The sequence below is a fragment of the Macaca thibetana genome, chromosome 11 (genome assembly GCF_024542745.1).
Source record: "Macaca thibetana thibetana isolate TM-01 chromosome 11, ASM2454274v1, whole genome shotgun sequence".
Taxonomy (NCBI): domain Eukaryota; kingdom Metazoa; phylum Chordata; class Mammalia; order Primates; family Cercopithecidae; genus Macaca; species Macaca thibetana.
In genome coordinates, this window is record NC_065588.1 from 52,967,823 (window position 1) to 52,995,810 (window position 27,988).

The 27,988-nt window shown below is 45.2% G+C and overlaps 2 protein-coding genes across 5 annotated transcripts in view; both read right to left on the minus strand.

The window, feature by feature from the left end:
* Positions 1–27,988, minus strand: part of ATP5F1B (ATP synthase F1 subunit beta) — a 271,439-nt gene that overhangs the window by 18,591 nt on the left and 224,860 nt on the right. The gene's annotated exons all lie outside the window — the stretch shown is intronic.
* On the minus strand, positions 590–27,881 carry PTGES3 (prostaglandin E synthase 3). 4 transcript variants are annotated; one of them, XM_050747374.1, is made up of 8 exons: positions 26,518–27,881; positions 11,130–11,243; positions 10,923–10,992; positions 9,308–9,406; positions 7,807–7,896; positions 3,429–3,491; positions 2,015–2,039; positions 590–1,735 (listed from the first exon to the last, which is right to left on the minus strand). In XM_050747374.1, coding segments are annotated over exons 1-8 (483 nt in total). In that variant the 5' UTR covers positions 26,520–27,881; the 3' UTR covers positions 590–1,715. The 4 variants fall into 4 exon arrangements, with proteins under 4 accessions (XP_050603331.1, XP_050603330.1, XP_050603333.1 ...); XM_050747373.1 differs by lacking the exon at positions 26,518–27,881 and adding an exon at positions 25,745–26,511; XM_050747376.1 differs by lacking the exon at positions 3,429–3,491.

Sequence of the window (27,988 nt, forward strand, 5' to 3'; positions counted from 1 at the left end):
TGTCTCCCAGAGTGCTATTACAGGCAGGTGGGAGCTACCGTGCCTGGCCTGTATAATGGCATAGTTTCAAGGCTGGGCGGTAAGCCAACGAATCATTCATTTCCAAAAGTGACGTATGAATTTTTTCAAGAAAATCACACAAGTTTTTAAAATGTTTTCCCCACTGAAGTTAAGAACTACATATCGTAATGCACTATGCATATCTATTATCACACTTCCTATCAAGTTTTTGTCTCGTTTGTTCCCCCAGCCTAGCCTGTGAGCTCTCTGAGCTCAGCAATCATCTGAAATATTAATCTTTGTATCACCAGCACTTTAACTGCCTGCAACACAGGTCCTGAATATCCGACGTAAAAAAGTGCTGAAATACATAGTCTTTTTTTTTTTTTTGAGACGGAGTCTCGCTCTGTTGCCCAGGCTGGAGTGCTGTGGCCGGATCTCAGCTCACTGCAAGCTCCGCCTCCCGGCTTCCCGCCATTCTCCTGCCTCAGCCTCCCAAGTAGCTGGGACATAGTGTTTCTATGTTATGACAACTACAGAAGCTGTGAGGGAATGAAAACTTCCAAAATGCAGAAGTTCAAAGATTTAGAGGAGGACAACACATTTAGTTTTATTTCAATCAAATCACAACACTTTCTTTTCCAACTGCTGCAAAGTGCATCTACAATATTCTATTACAGATCCACTTTCAAAAGGTTTCCTGTGACATTACAGCAAGCCTCTTTTTTCAAACAGAGGAATAATCCCAAATTCTTCCTCAAATAAAAATAACTCCATTCCAGTAAATGGTAAATACATAAAAATTACAGTAAGCCAGACACTTAAAAGGACAGCCAAGAAGTCTTCCAACAGTTTATTAGAAAGAATGTAGACATTTAAAAAAATCCCCACTGTCATGAACATAAATTGAGGTTTTCAGCCCTGGTATAAGCTGAATCAAAAAAAGAAATAAAAAATCCAATAGTGTATTAAACATTTTTCACTCATTTGCCATACTTGACAGTGCAAATACAAATCTGGTCTAAATGTACAGACTCTCAAGCAACAATGTACAGCTTTCTTCGTCCTCCATGCTAAGAGATGTAAAAGCTTAAGGGTCAAACAATACCAAATGTATAGGCTTCAAAAACCATCTAAGTTAGGGCATTCTCTAGTTTTAGCTAAGATACACCTGGAACACTGACAAGTGATCACTTACATAGAATAATGTGAAGTAAATTTTTTGAAAAATAAATTTTAGTGAACAATCCTGAAGGAACACCAGGAGAACAGCAGGTTACCAGTAAGGTGTCAGCCAATTTGTTCCAGCCACTTTTGAATCCATGTTCTATAATCTAAAATTTAGTTATCTTTCCCTAAGCTGAGAGCTTCCTATCATGTCAGTATCTATGTTATGAAGAAAAGGAGACTTAGGTGAGATGTTTCTATTTATCACAACAGCTGCATCAATTGCTTAGGACCTCAACAGCTTCATGAAAGTCTGGGAAATGTTCATGCATAAGGTTATTGCCTTAGCTGACTTAAAATTGCCCCATACAATGGTACATATCAACCCTTAGTGAAGCCTTTTAAAAAACAAACAGGTTGAAAAATGGGTTAAAGTAGGCAAATACAGCATCTGCCTTTAGAGCTATCAACTCAGGAATTCTCTCAATTATGAAATCTTGCAGAGAAGTTATTTTTCTTTCTCAAAATCCAAGTGATGACAATACTCCTTACTCCAGATCTGGCATTTCTGAAAGAATTGTAAAAAATATTAGTATAAAGTACATGGGAATAATCTACCAATTTTAATATCTTAAAGGAAAAGCAACCAAAAATTGAATTATATAGTTCCCCAGTAAATTAATAGGTTGTCTTGCTATCTCAAGTTATTCACATTTCTGTTTTAGTTATTTATTCAAGGTCATAAAGAAAAAATTACTTTTTTTCAAAAGAAGTTAACATCTCTATTTTGAGTTTGGTTTTTGATGCAAAATATCACTGTGTAAACATACTTTTTACATACACTTACTTTCATCATCACTGTCTTGTGAATCCTGAAAGAGGGAAAATAAAGTTACCGAACTGATCAAATACTTGAGTTTACCTGAATAGTTCAAGCGCTATTATTTTTGACTAAAGTAGCACAGGTAGGTAGTTATACCAAGCCTAGAAATTTAGTCATTGGACTTAAGACTAGGTTTAACCTAAGGTGAATGGATGTACAGCAGAGGATCTATCTACCTGTAAAAAATAGTGTGCGCCTTTTGGTGACAGTTTAGCCCACCCTTTGAATCCATTCCTAAATTAACCTATGTCAGCATTCAAGAGAAAACATGGATCAATATGAAGAAAAATAGATTGACAGAAGACAGTGAACTCTAATCCTAGCTGTTGAGTGAATATTATATATTTTTCTAAATAGCATTAAATAACTTTCTGGGAGATGTTAACAGGATGCTGGCGTTGACAAGATGTTGAGAATAGTTGTTTATTATATCCTCATCCTCCTCTTACAGATTTACAATGTCCATCTGTTTTGTTTTGGGTTTTTTTTGGAGATGGAGTCCTGCTCTGTCGCCCAGGCTAGAGTGCAGTGGCGAGATCTTGGCTCACTGCAACCTCCGCCTCCCGGGTTCAAGCGATTCTCCTGCCTCAGCCTCCCAAGTAGCTGGGATTACAGGCACCCGCCACCGTGCCCAGCTAATTTTTGTATTTTTAGTAGAGACAGGGTTTCACTATCTTGGCCAGGCTGGCCTCAAACTCTGATCCACCCGTCTCTGCCTCTCAATATCCATCTGTTTCATCAGTCTCTGACCAATCCTGACATAAAACCTATTTAATTTACTTTCTTAGTCAAAATAATCCCTATAAACTGACTTTTTTTTTTTTTTTTCCTTGAGATGGATGGAGCCTTGCTTTGCTGACCAGGCTAGAGTGCAATGGTGTGATCTTGGCTCACTGCAACCTCCGCCTCCCTCATTCAAGCGATTCTCCTACCTCAGCCTCCCCAGTAGCTGGGATTACAGGCACCTGCCATCATGCCTGGCTAATTTTTGTAGAGACAGGGTTTCACCATGTTGACCAGGCTGGTCTCGAACTCCTGACCTCGGGTAATCCACCCACCTCGGCCTGCTGGGATTACAGACGTGAGCCACCTCGACCGGCCTGAACCGACTGTTATAATTGAGTAAGGTATTACTACATAATGTCTCTATACAATTATTCTTTGGAAATGCGATCCATTTAGGAATGGTCTACGGCAAAACCAGTTCCCTAATAGATACCCATTCCTCAAAAATGGGCACATTTTAAAAATTGCTTTTCCCTTTATTTTTTTTTTTTTTAGAAAAGTAGTAATCCTGAATCTATATAAAACCATTTGTAAATATGTTGTTTACTATTTAATAGTATGAAAGTAAACAGAAAAAAACTTTTAGACTTACATCATCTGCTCCATCTACTTCTGGTAAATCTACATCCTCATCACCACCCATGTTGTTCATCATCTATTTGAAGTGTAAAAATTAGTTTTAAAAATGATGTTAAGTTAGGCCCTAATTATTAATGCTGTATGCTTCAGAATAAACCTTAGGTCTGCCACGGATATCCACAAATGAAAAATGCAAAATAAATGTAAGCATCTTCCCTTCTGGAAAAGGAAGATTATAAGCAATTACACAAAATTCTAAAAACCTATACGGAAATTAAAACTAAATTTTCCCTAAAGAAAAGCAAAGGTTTTAGATATTGTGAAGAACCAATAAATGATTTAAACCTTTTTTTTTTTTTTTTTTTTTTTTTTTTTGAGACGGAGTCTCGCTCCGTCGCCCAGGCTGGAGTGCAGTGGCGCGTTCTGGGCTCACTGCAAGCTCCGCCTCCCGGGTTCACGCCATTCTCCTGCCTCAGCCTCCCGAGTAGCTGGGACTACAGGCGCCCGCCACCTCGCCCGGCTAGTTTTTTGTATTATTTTTTAGTAGAGACGGGGTTTCACTGTGTTAGCCAGGAAGGTCTCGATCTCCTGACCTCGTGATCCGCCCATCTCGGCCTCCCAAAGTGCTGGGATTACAGGCTTGAGCCACCGCGCCCGGCCATGATTTAAACCTAAACTATTATCAGATGATGAGAAACTTATTTTCTCAAGTTTAAACCATTTCTGTAATGTTTATATTTTAGAAAAATAAAATCACATATGCATGGAAAAAAATCAGATTTCAAAAATACATGATCACTCAGATTTTAGAATTGGAAGGGACCTTTTTTCTTTTCTTGAGATGGAGTATCACTCAGTCACCCAAGCTGGAGTGCAGTGGCGTGATCTCGGCTCACTGCAAGCTCTGCCTCCCGGGTTCACGCCATTCTCCTGCCTCAGCCTTCCCAGTAGCTGGGATTACAGGTACCTGCCACCACGCCCAACTAATTTTTTTGTATATTTAGTAGTAGATAAGAGTTTCACTGTGTTAGCCAGGATGGTCTTCATCTCCTGACCTGGTGATCCGCCCGCCTCGGCCTCCCAAACTGCTGGGATTACAGGTGTGAGCCACCACACCCAGCCTGGAAGGAACCTTAAAAAGATTAGTCAAACATACAATGGAATGTGTTCATCCTAAAAGTAGGGATTATTCAGCCTTAAAAGAAAAAAATCTGCCTTATGTGACAAAACACAATGAAGAATCTGAAGCATGTCATGTTATGTGAAATAAGCCAGTCAGGGACAAATACTGCATGATTCCACTTATATAAGATACCTAAGATTATATGAGATACCTAAGATAGACACACAAAAATAGGGAGAATGGTAGCTGCCAGGAGTTGGAGGGAAGGGAAAATGCAGACTTGCTACTGTTAAATAGGTATGAAGTTCCAGTTACACAAAATGCATAGTTCCAGAGACCTACTGTACAGCATTATGCCTATAGTTAACAATACTGTATCATGCACGTAAAAGTCTGTTAAAAGATAGCTGGGCATGGTCAGGTTCGGTGGCTCATGCCTGTAATCCCAGCACTTTGGGAGGCCAAGGCGGGTAGATTACTTGAGGTCAGAAGTTCGAGGCTAGCCTGGCCAACATGGTGAAACCCTGTCTCCACTAAAAATACAAAAATTAGCCGGGCGTGGTGATCAGAGCCTGTAATCCCAGCTACTTGGGATGCTGAGGCAGGAGAATTGCTGGAACCTAGGAGGTGGAGGCTGGAGTGAACTGAGATCGTGCCATTGCACTCCATCCTGGGCAACAAGAGTGCAACTCCGCCTCAAAAAAAAAAAAAAAAAAAAAAAAAAAAAATAGCCAGGCGAGGTGGCTCACTCCTGTAATCTCAGCACTTTGGGAGGCCAAGGCGGGTGGATCACGAGGTCAGGAGATTGAGACCCACGGTGAAACCCCGTCTCTACTAAAAATACAGAAAATTAACCGGGTGCGGTGGCAGGCGCCTGTAGTCCCAGCTACTCGGGAGGCTGAGGCAGGAGAATGGCATGAACCCAGGAGGTAGAGCTTTCAGTGAGCTGAGATCACGCCACTGCACTCCAGCCTGTGCGACAGAGTAAGACTCCATCTCAACAAATAAATAGTCTGTTAAAAAGAGTAGATTTCATGTGAAGTGCCCTTACCTCAATTAATTAAACACACACAAAAGGATTCAGTATAAAAATTTTGGGCAATCTATCTTGAATGAAATGAATAACTGGGAAAGAGTTTCCCTACCTTGAAAGGCACTATTGAATACTTTTAAGTTTCTTTGGGCAGAAAAATGCTAAATGTACCAAGTGCAACGCTACTGTGTTTAAGATAAAACAGCAAGAGAAAATTGAACATATTCAAGAGATATTCAGGAGGTAACAAAAACTGGACAACAAAGATAGCAAAAAAAACAAAAACAAAAACAAAAACAAAACAAAACAGTGTTACAAGGCTGGGGGCAGTGGCTCAGGCCTGTAATCCCAGCACTTTGGGAAGCTGAGGCAGGAGGATCACTTGAGCTCATGAGTTCAAGACCTGCCTAAGCAACACAATGGCTTGCACAACTAGGTAAACTGTGGCACCAACTGCTACACGTAAGGTACAATTAAAAAATACTAATAATATGAATAGAACATCTTCCCTTCCTGTTGAAATCACCGTGCCAGAGTCATGTGCAGAGAATTGTTAAATAAGCAGCTGCATACGTAAAGCTAGACACTTTTTATTTAACTCTTAAGGTCTCAAAATACAAAATCTAGTTAATGAAAAATTTCAAATAGCAACAAGAAATGGATTTCATGAGTATGCATTCAATTTACACACTAATGTTCTTTCTGTAGTTTTATTCTACTACATTTGATAAAGTCTATTCTGCCTACAAAGAGATGAATCATTTATTCTTCAGTCATGGCAACATGTTATTTGGGTGACATCTCAGATAACAGACTGACTTAAACTTTTTTCTTTGTATACCTCATGGTAAACATTTCACCATGATTTTTTCTTTTTTTTTTTTTTGAGAGAGTCTTGCTCTGTCGCCCAGGCTGGAGTGCAGTGGTGTGATCGCAGCTCGCTGCAACCTCTACCTCCTGGGTTCAAGCAATTCTGCCTTAGCCTCCAGAGGAGCTGGGATTACAGGGGTGCACTACCACACCCAGCTATTTTTTTGTAATTTTAATTATTTATTAATTTAGAGACAGTGTTTTGTTCCTGTTGCCCAGGCTAGAGTGCAATGGCGATCTCGGCTCACCGCAACCTCCACCTCCTGGGTTCAAGTGATTCTCCTGCCTCGGCCTCCCTAGTAGCTGCAATTACAGGCATGCACCACTATGCCTGGCTAATTTTGTATTTTTAGTAGAAACAGGGTTTCTCCATGTCGGTCAGGCTGGTCTCGAACTCCCAACCTTAGGTGATCCGCCTGCCTCACCCTCCCAAAATGCTGGGATTACAGGTGTGAGTCACATGCCCAGCCCTATTTATTTATTTTTTTTGAGATGGAATCTGGCTCTGTCGCCCAGGCTGGAGTGCAGTGGAGCGATCACGGCTTACTGCAACCTCCACCTCCTGGGTTCACACGATTCTCCTGCCTCAGCCTTCTGAGTAGCTGGCATTACAGGCGCACGCCACCACACCCAGCTAATTTTTGTATTTTTAGTAGAGGGGAGGTTTTGCCATGTTGGTCAGGCTGGTCTGGAACTCCTGACCTCGTGATTCGCCCGCCTCAGCTTCCCAAAGTGCTGGGATTACAGGCATAAGCCACCACACCCAGCCTATGATTCTTGTGTTTAAAAGTTTATAGTCATATTTTTTAGACCAAGTCCCGCTCTTTCGCCAGACTGGAGTCCAGTGGCACGATCTCAGCTCACTGCAACCTCTGCCTCCAGGGTTCAAGCAATTCCCATGCCTCAGCCTCAGGAGTAGGTGGGACCACAGGGACACGCCACCACGCCCAGCTTATTTTTTTTGTATTTTAGTAGAGACGGGGTTTCACCATGTTGGCCAGTATGGTCTGGATCTCCTGACCTCGTGATCCGCCAGCCTTGGCCTCCCAAAGTGCTGGCCTCCTCCCAAAGCGCCTGGTCAAGAGTTTATAGTTTTATTTTATGGCTTCAAAATCCAAGTCAACTACTGCAATCATGCTTAAAAAAAAAAAAAAAAATCCCAATGATGAAATTAGGAAATTAGCAAACTAGCTGTGTTAGTCTTAATACATTAACTTTCGCAGTTAACACTGATTCCTTTTAAAATCATTAAAATGGTCTTAAAAATAACACGCATCATGAATATGTGCCCAAAACCAAATTAAATTGACTACAGACAGGTACTGTGTACTTCGAGTGGGGAGACGTCCATTTAATGGAACTTACCTCAGAAAAACGATCAAAATTAGACATGTCTTCATCTGAATCATCTTCCCAGTCTTTCCAATTATTGAAGTCGACACTAAGCCAATTAAGCTATAAATCAATACAAACATCACCCTAAGGTTAGGTTAATTTGCATTTGGCATGAACCTTAAGACTGCATTTTCTTTTCTTCTAAAGAGACCAAGTCTTGCTGTGTTGTCCAGGCTGGAGTGCAGCAAGCATTCACAGGTGCAATCCCATTATTGATCAATGTGAGTTTTGATCAGCTCCATTTCTGATCAAGGGTCTTGTTAACTCTTCAAGCAACCTGGTGGTCCCCGCTTCCTGGGACACCACCATACTGATGTTAACTTAGCATGGTTACCTGACTGACATATGGCATTGCAACCCAGAATTGGGCGCAAGTAATTCTCCCACTTCACCCTCCAGCGTCGCTTTTAACTATAACAGGCACCACATGGCTACTGGTCCCTGGCAAAACAACATTTTTTGAACTGCGACTTTGTATTTTTACGAGGGCATGTAATTAGCACACAAAGAATAGACTAAGCTAAATGGGGTGGCTTACACCTGTAACCCCAACACTTTGGGCGGCCACGGTGGAAAGATTGGTTGTGTAATCCTTCAGGAGTTCGAGACAGCCTGAGCAATAGTGTATCCTGTATCTGGGGAAAAAACAAAAAAACAAAGTTCCTGGGCGTGGTGGCACATTCCTATAATCCTAGCTATTTGGGAAGCTGAGGTGGGTGGGAGGATCGCTTAAGCCCAGGTGGAGGCTGCAGTGAGCCATGTTCACACCACTGCACTCTCGCATGAGTGGCATGAGACTATCTAAAAAAAAAAAAAAAAAAAAAATTAGGCCAGTGTGGTGGCTCATGCCTATAGTACCAGCACTTTGGGAAGCTGAGGTGGGGAGATCGCTTGAGCCTAGAAGTTCAAGACCAATCTGAGCAAGATTGTGATACCCCTTCTCTACAAAAAATACAAAAATGAGCCAGGTGTCGTGGCATGCCCCTGCAGTCCCAGCTACTTGGGGGACAGAGCGGGGAGGATCACTTGGAGCCTGGGAAGCTGAGGCTGCAGTGAGCCAAGATCGTGTCACTGCACTCCAGCTTGGGTAACAAAGAGAGACCCTGGTTTTGAAAAAAAAAACACTGAAAATTGTTAAACACACCTTTTGAAAACAAATTTACTAGTAAGAACTATTTTCAGTTGATTAATTTACTTTTTCACCAAGCTTTGTCCCCTCCCATTTGATAGCTGAGTAATTTATGCAAAGTCTATCTCTTAAGTGCAAAAGATTCTACACCAGTTAATAACTGATATTCTAATCACACTTCGTATTAAGTTAAAACTGAGTAGACAAAAAACATGAACATGAGGCTTTATACTTAGCTGTGAAACAAAAACACAGCAGTATATTCCTTACATCAAATAAGTGTATCTTTTATTACCTACAATAAAAACATCAAACTTCTCAAAAAAGGAAAACGAAACCTACCTTTGCCCTTTCTTTTGTTAACCTTGGCCATGACTGGCCAGATTCTCCTTTTCGTAAACAGCATAAAATTGATCTGTCCGTTCTTTTATGCTTGGAATCCTAAAAACAAAAGGACCATCATACCATTTATCTTTCCAATATCGCTACATGACAGAAAGTAGCTTGTCATTTCTCACCTTTTTCATTTCTTTACCTAAATTTTCTCTGGACTCTGAAAGAAACATGCCCTTGACTACTAAAAACTTCAAATTATCCAATTGCCCCAAACCACTATAACTGTCTTTTTAAAAAAATTTTATTTTTTCCCTTGTATTTCCTACTGAAATAACCTGTACTACAACAAAGTTTCACGTTTAACCTGATACCATTTTTTTCTTTCCTGCACATGGTAAACAGAATAAAACCTTAAAAACTTTAACTAAAAATGATATAGCCACAGAATGGTTTAAATATTCTGTTCTTGGGCCAGCATGGTGGCTCAAGCCTGTAATCCCAGCACTTTGGGAGGCCGAGACGGGCGGATCACGAGGTCAGCAGATCGAGACCATCCTGGCTAACACGGTGAAACCCCGTCTCTACTGAAAAATACAAAAAACTAGCCAGGCAAGGTAGCAGGCGCCTGTAGTCCCAGCTACTTGGGAGGCTGCGGCAGGACAATGGCGTGAACCCGGGAGGCAGAGCTTGCAGTGAGCTGAGATCCGGCCACTGCACTCCAGCCTGGGCGACAGAGCGAGACTCCGTCTCAAAGAAAAAATAAAATAAAAAAAAGATTCTATTCTCAGATAAAGGAAGCCTCGGCCACGGGCGGTGGCTCATGCCTGTAATCCTAGCACTTTGGGAGTCCGAGGCAGGTGAACACCTGAGGTCAGGAGTTTGAGACCAGCCTAACCAACATGGTCTTTACTAAAAACACAAAAATTAGCCAGGTGTGGTGGCATGGGCCTGTAATCCCAGCTGCTCCAGAGGCTGAGGCAGGAAAATCCCTTGAACCTAGGAGGCAGAGGTTACAGTGAGCCAGGATTGCACCATTGCACTGCAGTAGTCTCAAAAAACAAAAACAAACAAAAAACAAAACAAACGGCCGGAGCGGTGGCTCAAGCCTGTAATCCCAGCACTTTAGGAGGCCGAGACGGGCGGATCACAAGGTCAGGAGATCGAGACCATCCTGGCTAACACGGTGAAACCCCGTCTCTACTAAAAAATACAAAAAAACTAGCCGGGTGAGGTGGCGGGCGCCTGTAGTCCCAGCTACTCGGGAGGCTGAGGCAGGAGAATGGCATAAACCCGGGAAGCGGAGCTTGCAGTGAGCTGAGATCTGGCCACTGCACTCCAGCCTGGGCGACAGAGTGAGACTCCTTCTCAAAAAACAAAAAACAAACAAAACAAACAAAAAATAAAACAAGCCTCAAGGATACTTCTCTAAGCCCAAACAGTGATAGCAAAAACAAAAAGTATGCAGAAACCAATTTTGGAGGAAATATTCTACAAAATGTAAATATACCTAGTCTACCTCACTGTTAAGAAAAACAGAGCTAATGCTTATTGCTAAAAAGAATACTTGGTATGTCTGTTTCCTCACAACTTAAATCTGGATTAAAGCATCAAGACTACTTACATTTGGATCAATACAGTGAAAAAGATCAATTTCATTTAAATGCTTAAAATTATCACTTCCTCCGAGACAACTGTATAAAATAATAAAGAAAGAATTAAGCCTCTTCAAAGAGACAAAGATTAATAATATCTTCAACGAAAAGACAAGCCAAGTTATTCAGTTGTATGAATTACTATTTTACATCACTGGATAAAAAGCTTAACTTACCTGAATGTAAGTTTGGATTTTTCAAAATTTACATTAACATCCTTACTGTCTTCAACACAAAATTCAATGAAGACATAGTCCCTTCGATCGTACCACTTTGCAGAAGCAGGCTGCCTACAAAAGGATTAAAGTAGGGAAAGTCAAGCTGGAATTCATTAATTAAACATTTACATACTAACCTTCGACACTATTATAGCATTATTTCAGAGCAGTTCATTACAATTTTAAACAAAAACTACATTTTTACCCTAACAGCTACATTCCAAGTTAAAACCTAAGGGTCTAACAAGATTTAGTTTCAGAATGATTCCAATTTCATAGTAGGAAGGATTCAAAAACCAAACAATGCTTAGTAGTGTTAGCCATTTATCTAGTCCTATCAAAAATTATGTTACTTGGCTGGGTGCAGTGGCTCACACCTGTAATCCCAGCACTTTGGGAGGCCAAGGCAGGTGGATCACTTGAGGCCAGGAGAGCTAGAGACCAGCCTGGCCAGCATAGCAAAACCCCGACTCTACTAAAAATACAAAATAAATAAATAAATAAATAAATAAAATTAGCTGGGCATGGTTATGCGGCCTGTAGTCCCAGATACTTGAGGGTTGGGACTGAGGCACAAGAATAACTTGAATCCGGGAGGTGGAGGTTGCAGTGAGCTGAGATCATGCCACTGCATTCCCAACTGGGCAACAGAGACTCTTGTCCCAAAACAACAACAAAAAAAACTGGTACATCAGAGCTTTACTTTTTAAGTTCACTAAAACCAGGAGAATGAATCTCCTTTCCTCAAATTAAGCAATCTAGAATTTTATCAGTTTCCTCAAAATTAATACATTGAAGTCCCAACCCCCAAGTACACCTTAAGAATGTGATTATATTTGGAAATAGCATCTTTAAGTTACAATTAAGTAAATATGAGGTCTTAGGGTAGACCCTAATCCAATGACTGTTGTCCTTCTATACGAAGAGATTAACACAGAGGGAAGAAAGAAAATAGCTATCTGCAAACCAAGGAAACAAGGAAAGGACTGCTGACACCTTCGCCTTGGATTTTCAGCCTCCTGGAAATGTGAGGAAATAAATTTCTGCTGTTTAAGCCACCCAGTGTGTGATACTTTCTTATAAAAGCCTTAGCAGGCTGAGGTCGAGAATTCAAGACCAGCCTCACCAACATGGAGAAACCCCGTCTCTACTAAAATCATAAAAAAGTAGCCGGGCGTGGCGGTGAGCGTCTTAAGTCGCAGCTACATGGGAGGCTGAGGCAGGAGAAAGGTGTGAACCCGGGAGGCAGAGCTTGCAGGGAGCCGAAATCAAACCACTGCACTACAGCCTGGGCGGCAGAGCGAGACTCCATCTCAAAAAAAAAAAAAATTAGCCGGGTGTGGTGGTGCATGCCTGTAATCTCAGCTTAAGAGGCTGAGTCAGGAGAATCGCTTGAACCTGGGAAGTGGAGGGGTTTCAGTGAGCTAAGATCGTGCCATTGCATTCCAGCCTGGGCAACAAGAGTGAAATTCTGTCTCAAAAAAAAAAAAAAAGAAAAAGGGTGGGGGGGCCACAGGGAGGGCCAGCACGGTGGCTCATGCCTGTAATCCCAGCACTTTCGGAGGCAGAGGCAAGTGGATCACGAGGTCAGGAGTTCGAGACCAGCCTGGCCAATATGGTGAAACCCCGTCTCTACTAAAAATACGAAAATCAGCGGGGTGTGGTCGCATGCGCCTGTAGTCCCAGCTATTTGGGAGGCTGAGGCAGGCCAATCAGCTGAAGTCAGGAGATGGAGGTTGCAGTGAGCCAAGATAACACCACTGCACTCCAGTCTGGGTGACAGAGCAAGACTCTGTCTCAAAAAGGAAAAAAGCCTTAGCAAGCTTATAATCACGTCCCAGATAATAAAACAAATTTAAATTATCAAAACCTGTGGTTAGGCCATGAGCCAAAAATGATTCCTACATTTTTTAAATATTAAAAAACAAAACAAAACAAAAAAAACAAACCCGGGAGGCAGAGATTGCAATGAGCCAAGATTACACCACTGCACTCCAGCCTAGGCAACAGAATGAGACCAAAAAAAAGAAGAAGAATGTGAATGAGAGAGGTATTTGTGGCCTGCAAAGCCTAATATTTACTGGCTGACCCTTTATACAAGTTGGCTAACACATTAAAACTACAAACAGGGTCAAGTGCGGTGGCTCACGCCTGTAATCCCCAGCACTCTGGGAGGCCAAGGTGGGTGGATCACCTAAGGTCAGGAGTTCGAGACCAGCCTGGCAAACACGATGAAACCCTATCTCTACTAAAAATACAAAAAATTAGCTGGGCGTGGTGGCGGGCGCCTGTAATCCCAGTTACTCGGGAGGCTGAGGCAGGAGAAAGGCGTGAACCCAGGAGGCGGAGTTTGCAGTGAGCTGAGATCACGCCACTGCATTTCAGCCTGGACAATAAGAGTGAAACTCCGTCTCAAAACAAAACACAAAACTGCAGACCAGGCGCAGTGACTCACGGCCGTCCGTAATCCCAGCACTTTGTGAGGCCAAGGCTGGTGGATCACCTGACGTTGGGAGTTTGAGACCTGCTTGACCAACATGGAAAAACCCCATCTCTACTAAAAACACAAAATGAGCCAGGCGAGGTGGCGCATGCCTGTAATACCAGCTATTCGGGAGCGGAGATAGGAGAATCACTTGAACCTGGGAGGCGGAGGTTGCAGTGAGCCGAGATCAAGCCATTGCACTCTAGTCTGGACAATAAGAGCAAAAACTGTGTCCAAAAAAACCCCCAAAAAACAAAAACAAAAAACAAAACACAACTACAAATGGGGGGCCGGGCATGGTGACTCACACCTGTAATCCCAGCACTTTGGGAGGTCAGGGTGGATGCATTACCTGAGTTCAAGAGTTTGAGACCAGCCTGGGCAACATGGCAAGACCCCCATCTCCACAAAAAATAACGTAGGCCGGGCGCAGTGGCTCAAGCCTGTAATCCCAGCACTTTGGGAGGCCGAGACGGGCGGATCACGAGGTCAGGAGATCGAGACCATCCTGGCTAACACGGTGAAACCCCGTCTCTACTAAAAAATACAAAAACTAGCCAGGCGAGGTGGAGGGCGCCTGTAGTCCCAGCTACTCTGGAGGCTGAGGCAGGAGAATGGCGTAAACCGAGGCGGCGGAGCTTGCAGTGAGCTGAGATCCGGCCACTGCACTCCAGCCTGGGTGACAGAGCGAGACTCCGTCTTAAAAAAAAAAAAAAAAAAAAGCCGGGCACAGTGGCTCAAGCCTGTAATCCCAGCACTTTGGGAGGCCGAGACAGGCGGATCACGAGGTCAGGAGATCGAGACCATCCTGGCTAACATGGTGAAACCCCGTCTCTACTAAAAAAATACAAAAAACTAGCCGGGCGAGGTGGCGGGCGCCTGTAGTCCCAGCTACTCGGGAGGCTGAGGCAGGAGAATGGCGTGAACCTGGGAGGCGGAGCTTGCAGTGAGCTGAGATCCAGCCACTGCACTCCAGCCTGGGCGACAGAACGAGACTCCGTCTCAAAAAAAAAAAAAAAAAAAAATTAACGTGGGTGTGGTAGCATGTATCTGTGGTTCCAGCTACCATGGCGACTGAGGTGGGAGGATCACCTGAGCCTGTGAAGTCAAGGCTGTGTAAGCTGAGATCATGCCACAGCACTCCAGCCTGAATGACAGAGCAAGAACTGGTCTCAAAAATAAAAAACCACGAAAACAAAAAACAAACAAAAAACCCCCAAAAACTACAAGTGGGTGGAGGGTGCCCTACACTTATCCTGAATCAGGAATAAACACATACATATTCCCTCATTTGAAAGGAGAACTGTGCCAGGCGTGGTGGCTCACGCCTGTAATCCCAGCACTTTGGGAGGCCGAAGCTGGAGGATCACCTGAGGTCAGAAGTTCGAGACCAGCCTGACCAACACAGTGAAACCCCATCTCTACTTAAAAGAAAAAAAAAAAAAATTGCTAGGCCTGATGGCACATGCCTGTAATCCCAACTACTTGGGAGGCTAAGGCAAGATAATCGCTTGAACCTGGGAAGCAGGGGTTGCAGTGAGGCGAGATCATGTCATTGCAATCCAGCCAGGGCAGCAACAGTGAAACTCCATCAAGAGAGAAAGACAGACAGACAAGAACGGAAGGAAGGGATGGAGGAAGGGAGGAAGGGAGGAAGGGAGGAAGGGAGGAAGGGAGGAAGGGACGGAGGGAGGGAGGGAGGGAGGGAGGGAGGGAGGAAGGGAGGGAGGAAGGGAGGGAGGGAGGGAAGAGGGGAGGGAGGAAGGGAGGGAGGGAGGAGGGGAGGGAGGGAGGAAGGGAGGGAGGGAGGGAGGGAGGGAAGAGGGAGGAAGGGGGGAAGAGGGAAGAAGGAAGATTGGGTTGGTTGCAGTGACTCACACCTATAATCCCAACACTTTGGGAGACTGAGGTGGGCAGGTTGCTTGAGGCCAAGTTTCTGACCAGCCTGGCCAATATGGCAAAACCCCATCTCTACTAAAAATGTAAAAACATTAGCTAGGTGTGTTGGCACATGCCTGTAGTCTCACCTACTCGTTGTGAGGCTGAGGCAGGAGGATCACCTGAACCTAGGAAATGAAGATTGCAGTGAGCTATGGCGGCGCCACTGCACTCCGGCTTGGGCAACAGGGCAAGACTTTCTCAAAAATAAATAAGCAAACAAACAAACAAAACATGGAAAGTCAACGTTTATGAAGTCTCCTTTTGCCTTACACCATCTCTTTTTCTCCTATTAACAAATGGAGAGGGCTGGGCATGGTGGACCACGCCCGTAATCCCAGCACTTTGGGAGGCCAAGGCTGGTGGATCACCTGAGGTCAGGAGTTCAACAGCAGCCTTGCCAACATGGTAAAACCTCATCTCTACTAAAAATACAAATATTAGCCAGGCATGGTGGTGGGCGCCTGTAATCCCAGCTACTCGGGAGGCTAAGGCAGAAGAACCGCTTTAACCCGGGAGGCAGAGGTTGCGGTGAGCCGAGATCACACCACCATTCTCCAGCCTAGGTGACAGAGTGAGACTCTGTCTAAACAAACAAACCCAAAACATATGGTGAAGGGGTTGAGTTGAGCTTTAACTCTAGCTTCTAAACTAATTATACTGCATTTATATCTAGCCTTTCTGCTAACACTGGCTAAACTCATAACCACTGTGTAAGACTGTTCGTTTATTTTAATAGTAATATACCTACAGATGCAAAATTTCCACCTCTGCATACATTATGTAAATAATCTACTACTTAAAGCAAAACAATAAACCCCACAGGTGGACATTCATGCTTTTTTTTGAGGCTGTCTCGCTCTGTTGCCTAGGGTGGGGTGCAGCACTGGCACATCTCAGCTCACTGCAGCCTCCGCCTTCTGGGTTCAGGCAATTCTTGTGCCTCAGCCTTCCAACTAGCTGGGATTACAGGTGCGCCACCATGCCCAACTAATTTTTGTATCTTTAGTAGAGACAGGGTTTTGCCATGTTGGCATGGTTGGTTTGAACTCCTGGCCTCCAGTGATCTGCCAGCCCTGGGCTCCCCAAAATGCTGGGATTAGATGTGAGCCATCACTACTGGTCTCCATGCTTCTCTTTCTAAGTCAGGGTCTTGCTCTGTGGCTCAGGCTGGAGTGCAGTGGTACAACCTTGCTCACTATAACCTCAAACTCCTTGTCTCTAGCAATTCTCCCACCTCAGTATCCCCAGTTAGCTAGGACTACAAGCATGTGTCACCATGGCCAGTGATTTTTTTCTTTTTGGCAGAGATGTAGTCTCCCAGTGTTGCCCAGGCTGGTCTTGAATTCCTGGCCCAAAATGATACTCTCACCTTGGCCTCCTAAAGTGCTGGGATTTCAGGCAAGAGGCACAGTGCCCAGCCTATTCCATGCTGATCTGACAAGCATGTCTCAGCTCAATAGAAGGGCTATATACACCAATCCAAGCAATTAAATTTTGCATAACCTAAAATCCTCTATAGTCCTGTCTGAAAGGTCTCTTTGTCAGCCTTAAAAGGACAGAGACCGTAGTTGTTCCTAAATACCATAATTGTAATATGTTAGTATTAAACTGGTGAATTTTAACTCTAATTTATAAAACACTGCAAGCAGGCCGGGCGCGGTGGCTCAAGCCTGTAATCCCAGCACTTTGGGAGGCCGAGACAGGTGGATCACGAGGTCAGGAGATCGAGACCATCCTGGCGAACACCGTGAAACCCCGTCTCTACTAGAAAATACAAAAAACTAGCCGGGCGAGGTGGCGGGCGCCTGTAGTCCCAGCTACTCGGGAGGCTGAGGCAGGAGAATGGCATAAACCTGGGAGGCGGAGCTTGCAGTGAGCTGAGATCCGGCCACTGCACTCCAGCCCGGGCTACAGAGCGAGACTCCGTCTCAAAAAAAAAAACAAAAAAAACAAAAAAAACAAACAAAAAAAACAAACAAAAAAAAAACACTGCAAGCACCCAACTACAAAAAATTGATGCACCAGGAAAGCTAGATGTAAACAATTTGCTAGGAAAAATGCCTCAGTTATTTTAATCCACTTGATAGTTTTACTATGTGCAATGTACGTTTTACTATAAAAGACAAAACAGGCTGGGTGTGGTGGCTCACGCCTGTAATTCCAGCACTTTGGGAGGCCGAGGCAGGTGGATCGCCTGAGGTCAGGAGTTCGAGACCAGCCTGGCCAACATGGTGAAAATCTGACTCTACTAAAAAAAATACAAAAATTAGCCGAGCTTGGTGGTGGGTGCCTGTAATCTCAGCTACTCAGGGGACTGAGGCAGGAGAACCGCTTGAACCCAGGAGGCAGAAGCTGCAGTGAGCCGAGATCACGCCACTGCAATCCAACCTGGGCGACAGAGCCAGACCCCGTCTCAAAAATAAATAAAACAAAAAATACCTATTTGTAATATGTGAGGAATAAGACATCAAAGTTCTACTATGGAAAGGAAAAAAGTAGTTCCGGAGTTCATAAACGGTTTTCCCTTCTTAGGTATCAAACACCCTGCCTATAAACGTATGATGCCAAGCTCTGTCTCACACATACTCATTGCCCAGGGAAACCGTAAGATATTTCAGATCTTCTTTAATCAGCTGTAGTACTATAAAACTTTCTGAAAAAGTGATCTGAATAAACCTGCTAGTCCTGTGGCTACCAATCATGTGCCAAGATATATCAGGGCCTCATGGAGGAACTCACAACTACCTTGGGATATTTTAAATTTCAGAATAATTCAGTTATACTCAACAATAGCCAAGACACCAAAAAAACTATTAGTTTGAGGTTGTTCAATTTCAATGAGCTTGTACTGCAAATCCCTCCATTAAGTTTCATCTTCTCAAAACTGAATTTCTGGTGGTTGCTGTAATTAAAAAACAAACAAAAAAACACAGGTACTCATACCCACCCCACCAAAAAAACAAACAAACAAAAAAACCACCAATGGGGAACAAGAAGTGAGATGACAGAACTCATTTCAAGGTTTGAGAAGTTATATAGTATCCAAAAGCCATACACATTCCATTAATAGGTATGGTTATATAAAAAACTATATATATTCTTTCCAACAGTGTAAATTAGTTTTTCCAATAGCTACTAGGCTGTTAAGACAATATACTTATGTTGCTTTGATACAACTATGTCATCAAATGAACTGCTAGTTACTCCTTTTGGCCTAAGAGCACAACTCCTCAGACACCAAGGGCACTATACACCAGTAAAGTTTGTGAACCTCTGTGCTGGTTAGTTAGTTCCTTTATGTGGTGATTTCCACTCTAAGATACAAAGGTGAAAGCTATTCAACGTAATGTTTTACTGAAAACTTCGCACCTTTTTTTCTTTTTGGGGAAGGAGTCCCACTCTGTCACCCAGGCTAGAGTGCACTGGCGCGATCCGGCTCACTGTAACCTCTGCCTCCTGTGTTCAAGTGATTCTCTCGCCTCAGCCATCCGAGTAGCTGGGATCACAGGTGTGCGCCACCAAACCCAGCTAATTTTTACATTTTTAGTAAAGATGAGATTTCACCATGCTGGTTGGCCAGGCTGGTCTCGAACTCCTGACATCAGGTGACCTGCCCACCTCAGCCTCCCAAAGTGCTGAGATTATTGCCGTGAGCCACCGCACCCGGCCAGCACTTTTTTTTTTTTTTTTTTTTTTTTTTTGAGTCAGAATCTCACTCTGTCATCCAGGCTGCAGTGCAGTGGCACAATCTCAGCTCACTGCAACCTCCACCACCAGGTTCAAGGATTCTTGTGCCTCAGCCTCCCAAGTAGCTGGGACTACAGGAGTGCGCCACCATGCCTGGCTAATTTTTGTATTTTTAGTAGAGATGGGGTTTCACCGTGTTGTCTAGGCTGGTCTTGGAACTCCTGACTTCAAGTGATTCACCTGCTGTGGCCTCCAAAGTGCTGGGATTATAGGCATGAACCACCATGCATACCCACTTAGCACTTCTCTATCAAGCAATTCTGTGACTTTCCACATTCCATCTTTTGAGCCCTCTTTTTTAAAAAAATTGATTCCTTGCTTTGATTTTAGACCCTGAAGCATTCTTCTTTTAACATCCCCAGGAGCCAAAAGAATTTTTCTTTGTTCAAGAAAGACAAGGTCAAATATCACTCACTCACTGCCTCCATAACAAATTTTAGATTCTCAGGATTCCATTATCATATTGTCAAGTATGCAGAACCTAGTTTAGATTATATAATAAACTGGAAATACAGACATGGTTATTTATTTTGCAATAAAAGGACCGCCGGATAAATTACCGTCCCTTTTTGTGAAGTGAAAAAAATAAGGCTTCTGTCAGAAATGTTGGGTTCCAATCCTATTTTGGCCCCCCCCTTTTTTTTTTTTTTTTTTTTTTTTTTTGGAGACACAGCCTCACTCTGCTGCCCAGGCTGGAGTGCAGTGGCCTGATCTCGGCTCACAGCAACCTCCGCCCTCCACCTCCTGGGCTCAAGCAATTCTCCTGCCTCAGCCTCCCGAGTAGCTGGGACTACAGGCGTGTGCCGCCACCCCCGACTGATTTTTTTTGTTTTTGAGATGGAGTTTCACTCTTGTTGCCCAGGCTGAACTGCAATGGCACAATCCCTACTCACGGCAACCTCCCCCACCTGGATCCAAGCGATTCTCCTGCCTCAGCCTCCTGAGTAGCTGGGATCACAGGCACCCGCCACCATGCCCAGCCAATTTTTGTATTTTTAGTAGAGACAGGGTTTCACCATGTTGGCCAGGCTAGTCTCTAACTCCTGACCACAAGTGACCTGCCCACCCTGGCCTCCAAAAGTGCTGGGATTACATGTGTGAGCAACCGTTACCAGCTGACATAAACACTTCATAAAATGAAGTGTGGATTCATGTGAAAGAGCACCTGAGGCACAAAAAAGCCACAACAGCACATTTCATTCAGTTTTAGAATACAAAATAGAAGAGCATATTGCTGAAGGTGAAGTTCAAGTATCAACGAGCAAGTGCCTCCAATTCCAGCACTCTGGGAGGCCAAGAAGGGAAGATTGCTTGAGCCCAAGAGTTCGAGACAAAACGAGCCTAGGCAACATTGTGAGACCCCCATCTCTACAAAAAATAAAGTTAGCTGGGTGTGGTGGTGCACACCTGTAGTCCCAGCTACTGAGGGGCCAAGGCACGAGGATGGCTTGATCCCGAGAGTTTGAGGCTGCAGACAGTGATGACACCACTGCACTCCAGCCTGGGCAAAATAGTGAGACAGCGTCTCATAAAAGAAGAAATATTCCTGGAAAACTGCAAGTTCAAAGGTATACCAAGGATCGGGTAGGTGCAGCAGCTCACACCTGTAAACCCAGCACCTGGGAGGAAGATCACTTGAGTCTAGGAGTTTGACACCAACCTGGGCAACACAGTAAGACCCCGTCTCTATTTAAAAAAAAAAAAAAAAAAAGGCCAGGTGTGGTGGCTCACACTTGTAATCCTAGCACTTTGGCAGGCCAAGGCAGAAGGATTGCCTGAGCTCAGGAGTTTGAGACCAGCCTGGGCAACAGGGTGAAACCGCGTTTCTACTAAAATACAAAAAATTAGCTGGGCATAGAAGCACATGTCTGTAGTCCCAGCTACTCATGAGTCTGAGGCAGGAGAATCGCTTGAACCCAGGTGGCGGAGACTGCAGTGAGCCAAGACTGCGCCACTGCACTGCAGCCTGGGCAACAGAATGAGTCTCCCTCTCCAAAAAAAAAAAAAAAATTTTACAAAGGTATACAGAGGAAGCAGGGAAGCAGCCTCATTCCAGAATCTATCATTGCCGGCTAGGGCGGTAGCTCACGCCTATAACCCCAGCACTTTGGGAGGTCGAGGCGGGTGGATCATGAGGTCAGGAGTTCAAGACCAGCCTGGCCAAGATGGTGAAACCCCACATCTACCAAAAATACATAAAATTAGGCTAGATGCGGTGGCTTACAGGCCTGTAATCCCAGCACTTTGGGAGGCCAAGGTGGGCGGGTCACCTGAGGTCGGGAGCTTGAGACCAGCCTGACCAACATGGAGAAATCCCATTTCTACTAAAAATACAAAATTAGCCGGGCATGGTGGCACATGCCTGTGATCCCAGCTACCTGGGAGGCTGAGGCAGGAGAATCACTTTAACCCGGGAGGCGGAGGTTGTGGTGAGCCAAGATCTTGCCACTGCACTTCAGCCTGGGCAACAAGAGAGAAACTCTGCCTTAAAAAAAAAAAAAAGGCCGGGCGCGGTGGCTCACGCCTGTAATCCCAGCACTTTGGGAGGCCGAGGCGGGCGGATCACAAGGTCAGGAGATCGAGACCACGGTGAAACCCCGTCTCTACTAAAAATACAAAAAATTAGCCGGGCGCGGTTGTGGGCCTGTAGTCCCAGCTACTCGGGAGGCTGAGGCAGGAGAATGGCGGGAACCCGGGAGGCGGGGCTTGCAGTGAGCCGAGATCGCGCCACTGCACTCCAGCCTGGGCGACAGAGCCAGACTCCGTCAAAAAAAAAAAAAAAAAAAAAAAAAAAATTAGCCGGGCATGGCGGCAGGCGCCTGTAATCCCAGCTACTCAGGAGGCTGAGGCAGAGAATTGCTTGAACCCGGGAGGCGGAGATTGCAGTGAGCCGAGATCGCGCCAGTGCACTCCATCCTGGGCAACAGAGCAAGACTCCGTCTCAAAAAACAAACCAAAACCAAAAACTATCCCTGCCAATCCATACAGTAAATAGTAAAAAGTTCAATACACTATTTCCATAGCAAAATATACTATTTTTTGAACTCACGTCAATGATCTCAGGTGTTTAACAACTAGATTGATTCTGAACAGTTGATATTTACAATCTTTTTTTTTTCCTGAAAAGAGACAATCGCTAACCACAAGACCCAAAAATGATACAGCTTGTAGAAGATTTTTAAACTGAGAAAATTCAATTAGGCAGGAGAACCTTAATTTAGCAATAAAACACTGGCTTACACTCAAGAGATTTTTCACTTCCACTTTCTACTGCCTTCTAGTTAAAGTCTAACTGAACACAGGAAGAAAAATTAAAACTCCAGTTGCCAGGTTACAGTGCACAGGAAATCAATATTGAACAAAGGCCACCCACCATCAGAAAGTTATAGAAATTAACAATATAGCATTATGTTCACTCTGACAATTTGTTTTGCAGGCTAAAGATGGACAATTTTATTTCGGGGATTCATTCCTACACAGCTGAGTGAGGGAAAGTAAGATTTTTACCAAAATCAGAGATGCAAGTTTCTGGACAACTTCCTAATTACATACAAGACATTAAACAGGAAAAACAGTAACTTAAAATATCGGTAAAGTAAATAAAACATTTTACTTTTCATCTGTTTTTAATTGGTCCAACGACAATGATTCAAAAAATGCGAAGTAGCACCCTCTGGCAAGGTTAAGCGGAAAATCTTAAGTGGGGGAAGGTCCTAAAATCCCAGCCTTCTCCAAGATAGGTTCGAAATTAAGAGCTTTTATGTAAACTATCAGACAAACTTTTATAACCTAAGATTTAAAGAAATGTAACTACAAAATCGCTAAAGAGCAAATAGGTAAATCAAATGAGAAAACACACTCCCAAGCCCTTTAAGGCACCCAGCATAAATATATCTCTTCCCAGAGCTTAAAAAATATTTTTCTTATTAGCCAGGCACGGTGGTGCTTGCCTGCAGTCCCAGCTACTCCGGACACTGAGGCAAGGAGGATCGCTTGAGCCCACGAGGTACCGTTTGCAGTGAGCTGAGATCGCGCCACTGCACTCCAGTCTGGGCAACAGACCAATACCCTGTCTCAAAAAAAAAACCAAAACAAAACACTACCACACTTTTAAAACAAGTTATCAACGAAATAAGCCCTTACCAGCCAGATTCTTCTTAAGACTCGATGACGACCCATTAAAAGCTTCTTCCACCTCAAATAACTGACTTACAACTTTTATTTTGTAAATTCATTTAAGTCTTTAGCTTGGTAAGAGTCCCTGAAGAATTTACTAAATGGAATATATTGAATATTTTTAAAATAATATTTTTGCTGGTCTCTTCAAAACACTTTTTTTTTTTTTTTTTTTTGAGACGGAGTCTGGCTGTGTCCCCCAGGCTCACCGCGAGCTTCCCCTCCCAGGTTCACGCCATTCTCCTGCCTCAGCCTCCCGAGTAGCTGGGACTACAGGCGCCCACAACCGCGCCCGGCTAATTTTTTATATTTTTAGTAGAGACGGGGTTTCACCGTGGTCTCGATCTCCTGACCTTGTGATCCGCCCGCCTCGGCCTCCCAAAGTGCTGGGATTACAGGCGTGAGCCACCGCGCCCGGCCGGATCACTCGTTTTGAAGGTAGCTTTTTTTTTTTTTTTTTTTGAGACAGTCTCACTGTGTGGCCCAGGCTGGAGTGCAGAGGCACGATCCCCCCTGCAAGCTCCACCTCTCGGGTTCACGCCATTCTCCTGTCTCAGGCTTCCAGCAACTGGGACCACAGGCGCCTGCGACCACGCCTGACTAATTTTTTGTGTTTTTAGTAAAGACGGGGTTTCACCGTGTTAGCCAGGATGGTCTTGATCTCACGACCTCATGATCCGCCCGCATTGGCCTCCCAAAGTGCTGGGATTACAGGCGTGAGCCGCCGCGCCCGGCATGAAAGTACCATTTTTTTTTTTTTTAACTAGAGAGGCTGCTTTTTGGAATTGTCTCTCTACTGCTACACTTACTTTTTTTGAGACGGAGTCTCCCTCTATTGCCCAGGCTGGAGTACAGTGGCGCAATCTCGGCTCACTAAAACCTTCGACTCCTGGGTTCAAGCGATTCTCCTGCCTCAGCCTCCCGAATAGCTGGGACTACAGGAGTGCACCACCACGCCCGGCTAGTTTTTGTATTTTTAGTAGAAACGGAGTTTCACCATATTGGCCAAGCTGGTCTCTAACTCCTGACCTCGTGATCCACCTGCCTCAGCCTCCCAAGTATTGGGATTACAGGCGTGAGCCACCGCGCCTGGCCTTACACTTTTCACCCAAGTTTTTAAATTTACTTTCCTAACTTAGCCGTTCCTTACCTATTTAGATATCTCATGTGCCCTCCAGAAAGTGCTTCTACTTCGAGCCCATTTTAAACATTTTTCACGAAAAGATATGTTGTTTGGCTCTATTATTAAAAGCTGCTTAATGCCTTATCTGACAAAAATTTTCCCTTACAGATTTTCAGAGTATGAAAGGTTAAGACTGATGTCCCTTCTACATTACTTATGAGAGATTTCAAAGGGAAAAACAAAAGCTATTTTATATACTTTTTTTTTTTGAGACGGAGTTTTACTCTTGTTGTCCAGGCTGGAGTGCAATGGCAAGATCTCGGCTCACCGCAACCTCTGCCTCCCTGTTTCAAACGATTCTCCTACCTCAGCCTCCCGAGTAGCTGGGATTACAGGCATGTGCCACCACGCCCGGCAAATTTTTTGTATTTTTGTAGCGACGGGGTTTCTCCATGTTGGTCAGGCTGGTCTCGAACTCCCGACCTCAGGTGATCCGCCCACCTCGGCCTCTTAAAAGTGCTGGGATTACAGGTCTGAGCCACCGCGCCCAGCCTGATTCAAAGTTTTAAAAACCCCGATTACGTATCACTCTCGGGGAGGGGGCTCCCTCAAAAATTCTAACATGCTGTGCTCTAGAAGCTTGTTTCCAGTGATAAATTTCGCTTCAGTGTATCCCTCACTCATTCCTTTAGATTTCTAGCCGTCAGTATCATGACTTTGAATCAAGCAAACCCTTCTTACTTTTCCACAAAGTCACTCCCTCTCATCTCTCTTCTGAATGGAATATTTTTTAAAAAAAGGTTCCCCCTTAATTGCTCTCCATACCTTTTAGGACGCAGTTAGTACCTTAAAAAATAACCTCCCGTCAAAAAAAAACCAAAAACTAAAACAAAACCCTGTAAAACCGGCAGTTCCCACTGTACGTGGCAGTGCCAAGAATCCTTACTCGGTTAAAATCGCCGAGCTTTCCCTTATCATCATAAAATGAAGACTACCATAGAATCTCAACACAAATTTAAACTCTTTAGGACAACAGTAGGTTAATTACACGCCTATTACATACATATTTCATCCCACAGTTACAGGATAGTGAAACCTCACCTCAGGTTTAACATGGAACACAGAAAATGTCCGTGTCTTTCCAAAGCAGACACGTGCAGAACTACCTGCTCAACGGTAACTCCTCCTCGCTGCCAGGGAAGCGGCTGAGTTTTGGCAACCTCCCGTGTTTTCAAGAGACTGGAGTTACGAGGCGGACTTCAAGTACCCACACTCAAGAAACCCAGACACTGGAGAGAGAAGTATGTTGCGGCGTGGGCATGGCTTCACTCTAGTTGCCTAGCAGTACCTGCCGCTCACGGCTAGGCCCGCGTGGGGCTCTCCCAGGAGCTCCGCCAGGCACCTGGCGGCACCCACCACAGGTGCACTCGACTCAGGGCCTGGCCCGGGGACCACAAAGCAGCAGAACCGGAGCGCCCAAGCAGCCGAGGCGACCCACGAGGGTTCACGCTTCACGGCGCCGCATGGCGAGCAGCTCCGGGGAGCTTAAGGCCTAAGGTGAAGTTACCTAAGGAAGCGAGTAGCCCAGACAGCCAAAGAGGGAAAAAGTAGGATTTCCGGTATAGGGAAGCCAAGGGACGTTTCAGGGGTGGGGGAAGCAGACATCTGGAGGAAAAATGTCCTCCACCCGCCAACGGTAACCGGAACAAGGATCCTGGACCTCCCGCCCCCAGGCAGGAACGACTGCCACCACCGATGCGAGAAAGGCTAGCGGGCCAAAAGCAGAGGGAGGGCAAGGGCCGCTTCCAGGGAGCCCCCAACGCGGCCTCGGCCTCACTCTGGGCGACCTTCCCTCGGCGGGGTGTCGCACTCACATTGTGAACGGGGCAGGGGGACGGGCGAACGGGTGGGCGGGCCTCTCTGGCGGCGGCTGCTGCTAGGGAGTCGACTTCTCTCCAGTGGCGACTCCGCGTTTTCTCCCCGGTCGCGGCCTCTTCTCGCTTCCCTCAGGCGACGGCGGCAGCGGCGGGCTCGACCTCGGTCCCCAGAATGCACCGCGCGGAAAGAGCGGCTCCTCCGGTCGGGGAGAAGAGGAAAGTGTAGGAAAACGGGCGCGAGGACGGAGAATGAACGTGCGTGCGTGCAAACGAGGGGTGGTGAGGCCGGGCGGCGGCTGGTGACGCAGCAAAATGCCCGGGCCTTGCCGCCGCGCGTGCGCAGTCCTTGTTTTCGGGGTCCGGCGCGGCTTTCTAGAGATATCTACGGAAAGGGCGGGGCTTCCCAGCTCCTTCGCGATCCTTCCTGGCGTCGGCCCCGCCCTTCGTCCGCCACCCCACCCCCACCCCGCCCCCTGCTAGTCGCTACGCGTTCCCGCCTCTCCTCCGGCGCTGTCCTCTCGCGTTAGAAAACCGTTGGTGGCCCAACTGCCCGGCCATGCGCCTTGGGCGATTTCTCTGAGAAACGGCTGCGTTGGCAGTGGGAGGCAAGGCCGAGGCGGAGGGACACGGAGTCGGGATCCTATAGAACTAAAATGGAGCGTTGGTTACTCCTGAGGGAGTAAATCAGTTCACTGAGGAATCATTCCACCACAAAAACCTGTGAAAAGGCTGTGCTGTGGAAAAGGGCTCACTTCAGAATCAAGGGCCTGGGTCTACCTCGCCATTTTTCTGAAGGTTGGAGGCTCTGTCTAGGGACAGCGGAAATTGGAGGTTCTTGGCGGAGGAGGAGCATTTGCCATTTGGGGCGGGCTTTTGCCCCTACCTTGAGACCTCAGTGCTGTAGATGAGACAGGAAGGATATTTGGTGGGAGAGTCTTAGGTTTCTGGGAATGGAGAGGCTAGGACATTGGGTGTCTCCACGCACATCATTTGGGGGAGAACGGGTTCCCCGTCGCTTCGTGCAACACACTAATAGGGTGTATTAGGGGATAGTAACCAAGAGACCCAAAACAGTCCTGCTTACCAAGAGGCCACTTAACGGTGGAGTATGGGAAAAATACTCTAGTGCACTGCATTAGAACAGGAAGGAGGTTTAACGAAAGTGCTATAAAACGTTTCTGAAGAACGGGGCTTCATAATAAGCAATAAGGTATTTAGTGTCTATGTTGTGCACGACAGGTAGTGGGAGCTACGAAAACTGGACCCTAGCTCAAATGCCATTTTGGACCGGGCGCCCATAGCTCACGCCTGTAATCCCAGTACTTTGGGAAGCTTGAGGTGGGCGGATCACCTGAGGTCAGGAGTTTCACCTGCCCAACATGGTGAAACCCCATCTCTACTGAAATTACTAATTAGCAGGGCGTGGTGGCACGCGCCTGTAATGCCAAATACTAGGGAGTATGAGGCG

What these genes read in the sequence shown, in the direction of transcription:
- PTGES3 (XM_050747373.1), bottom strand. An exon ending in TTCACTGTATTGATCCAAAT is followed by an intron (nt 9,407 to 10,922) that starts GTAAGTAGTCTT and finishes TTTTGTTTTTAG; the next exon opens with GATTCCAAGCATAAAAGAAC. An exon ending in TAACAAAAGAAAGGGCAAAG is followed by an intron (nt 7,897 to 9,307) that starts GTAGGTTTCGTT and finishes ATTGATTTATAG; the next exon opens with CTTAATTGGCTTAGTGTCGA.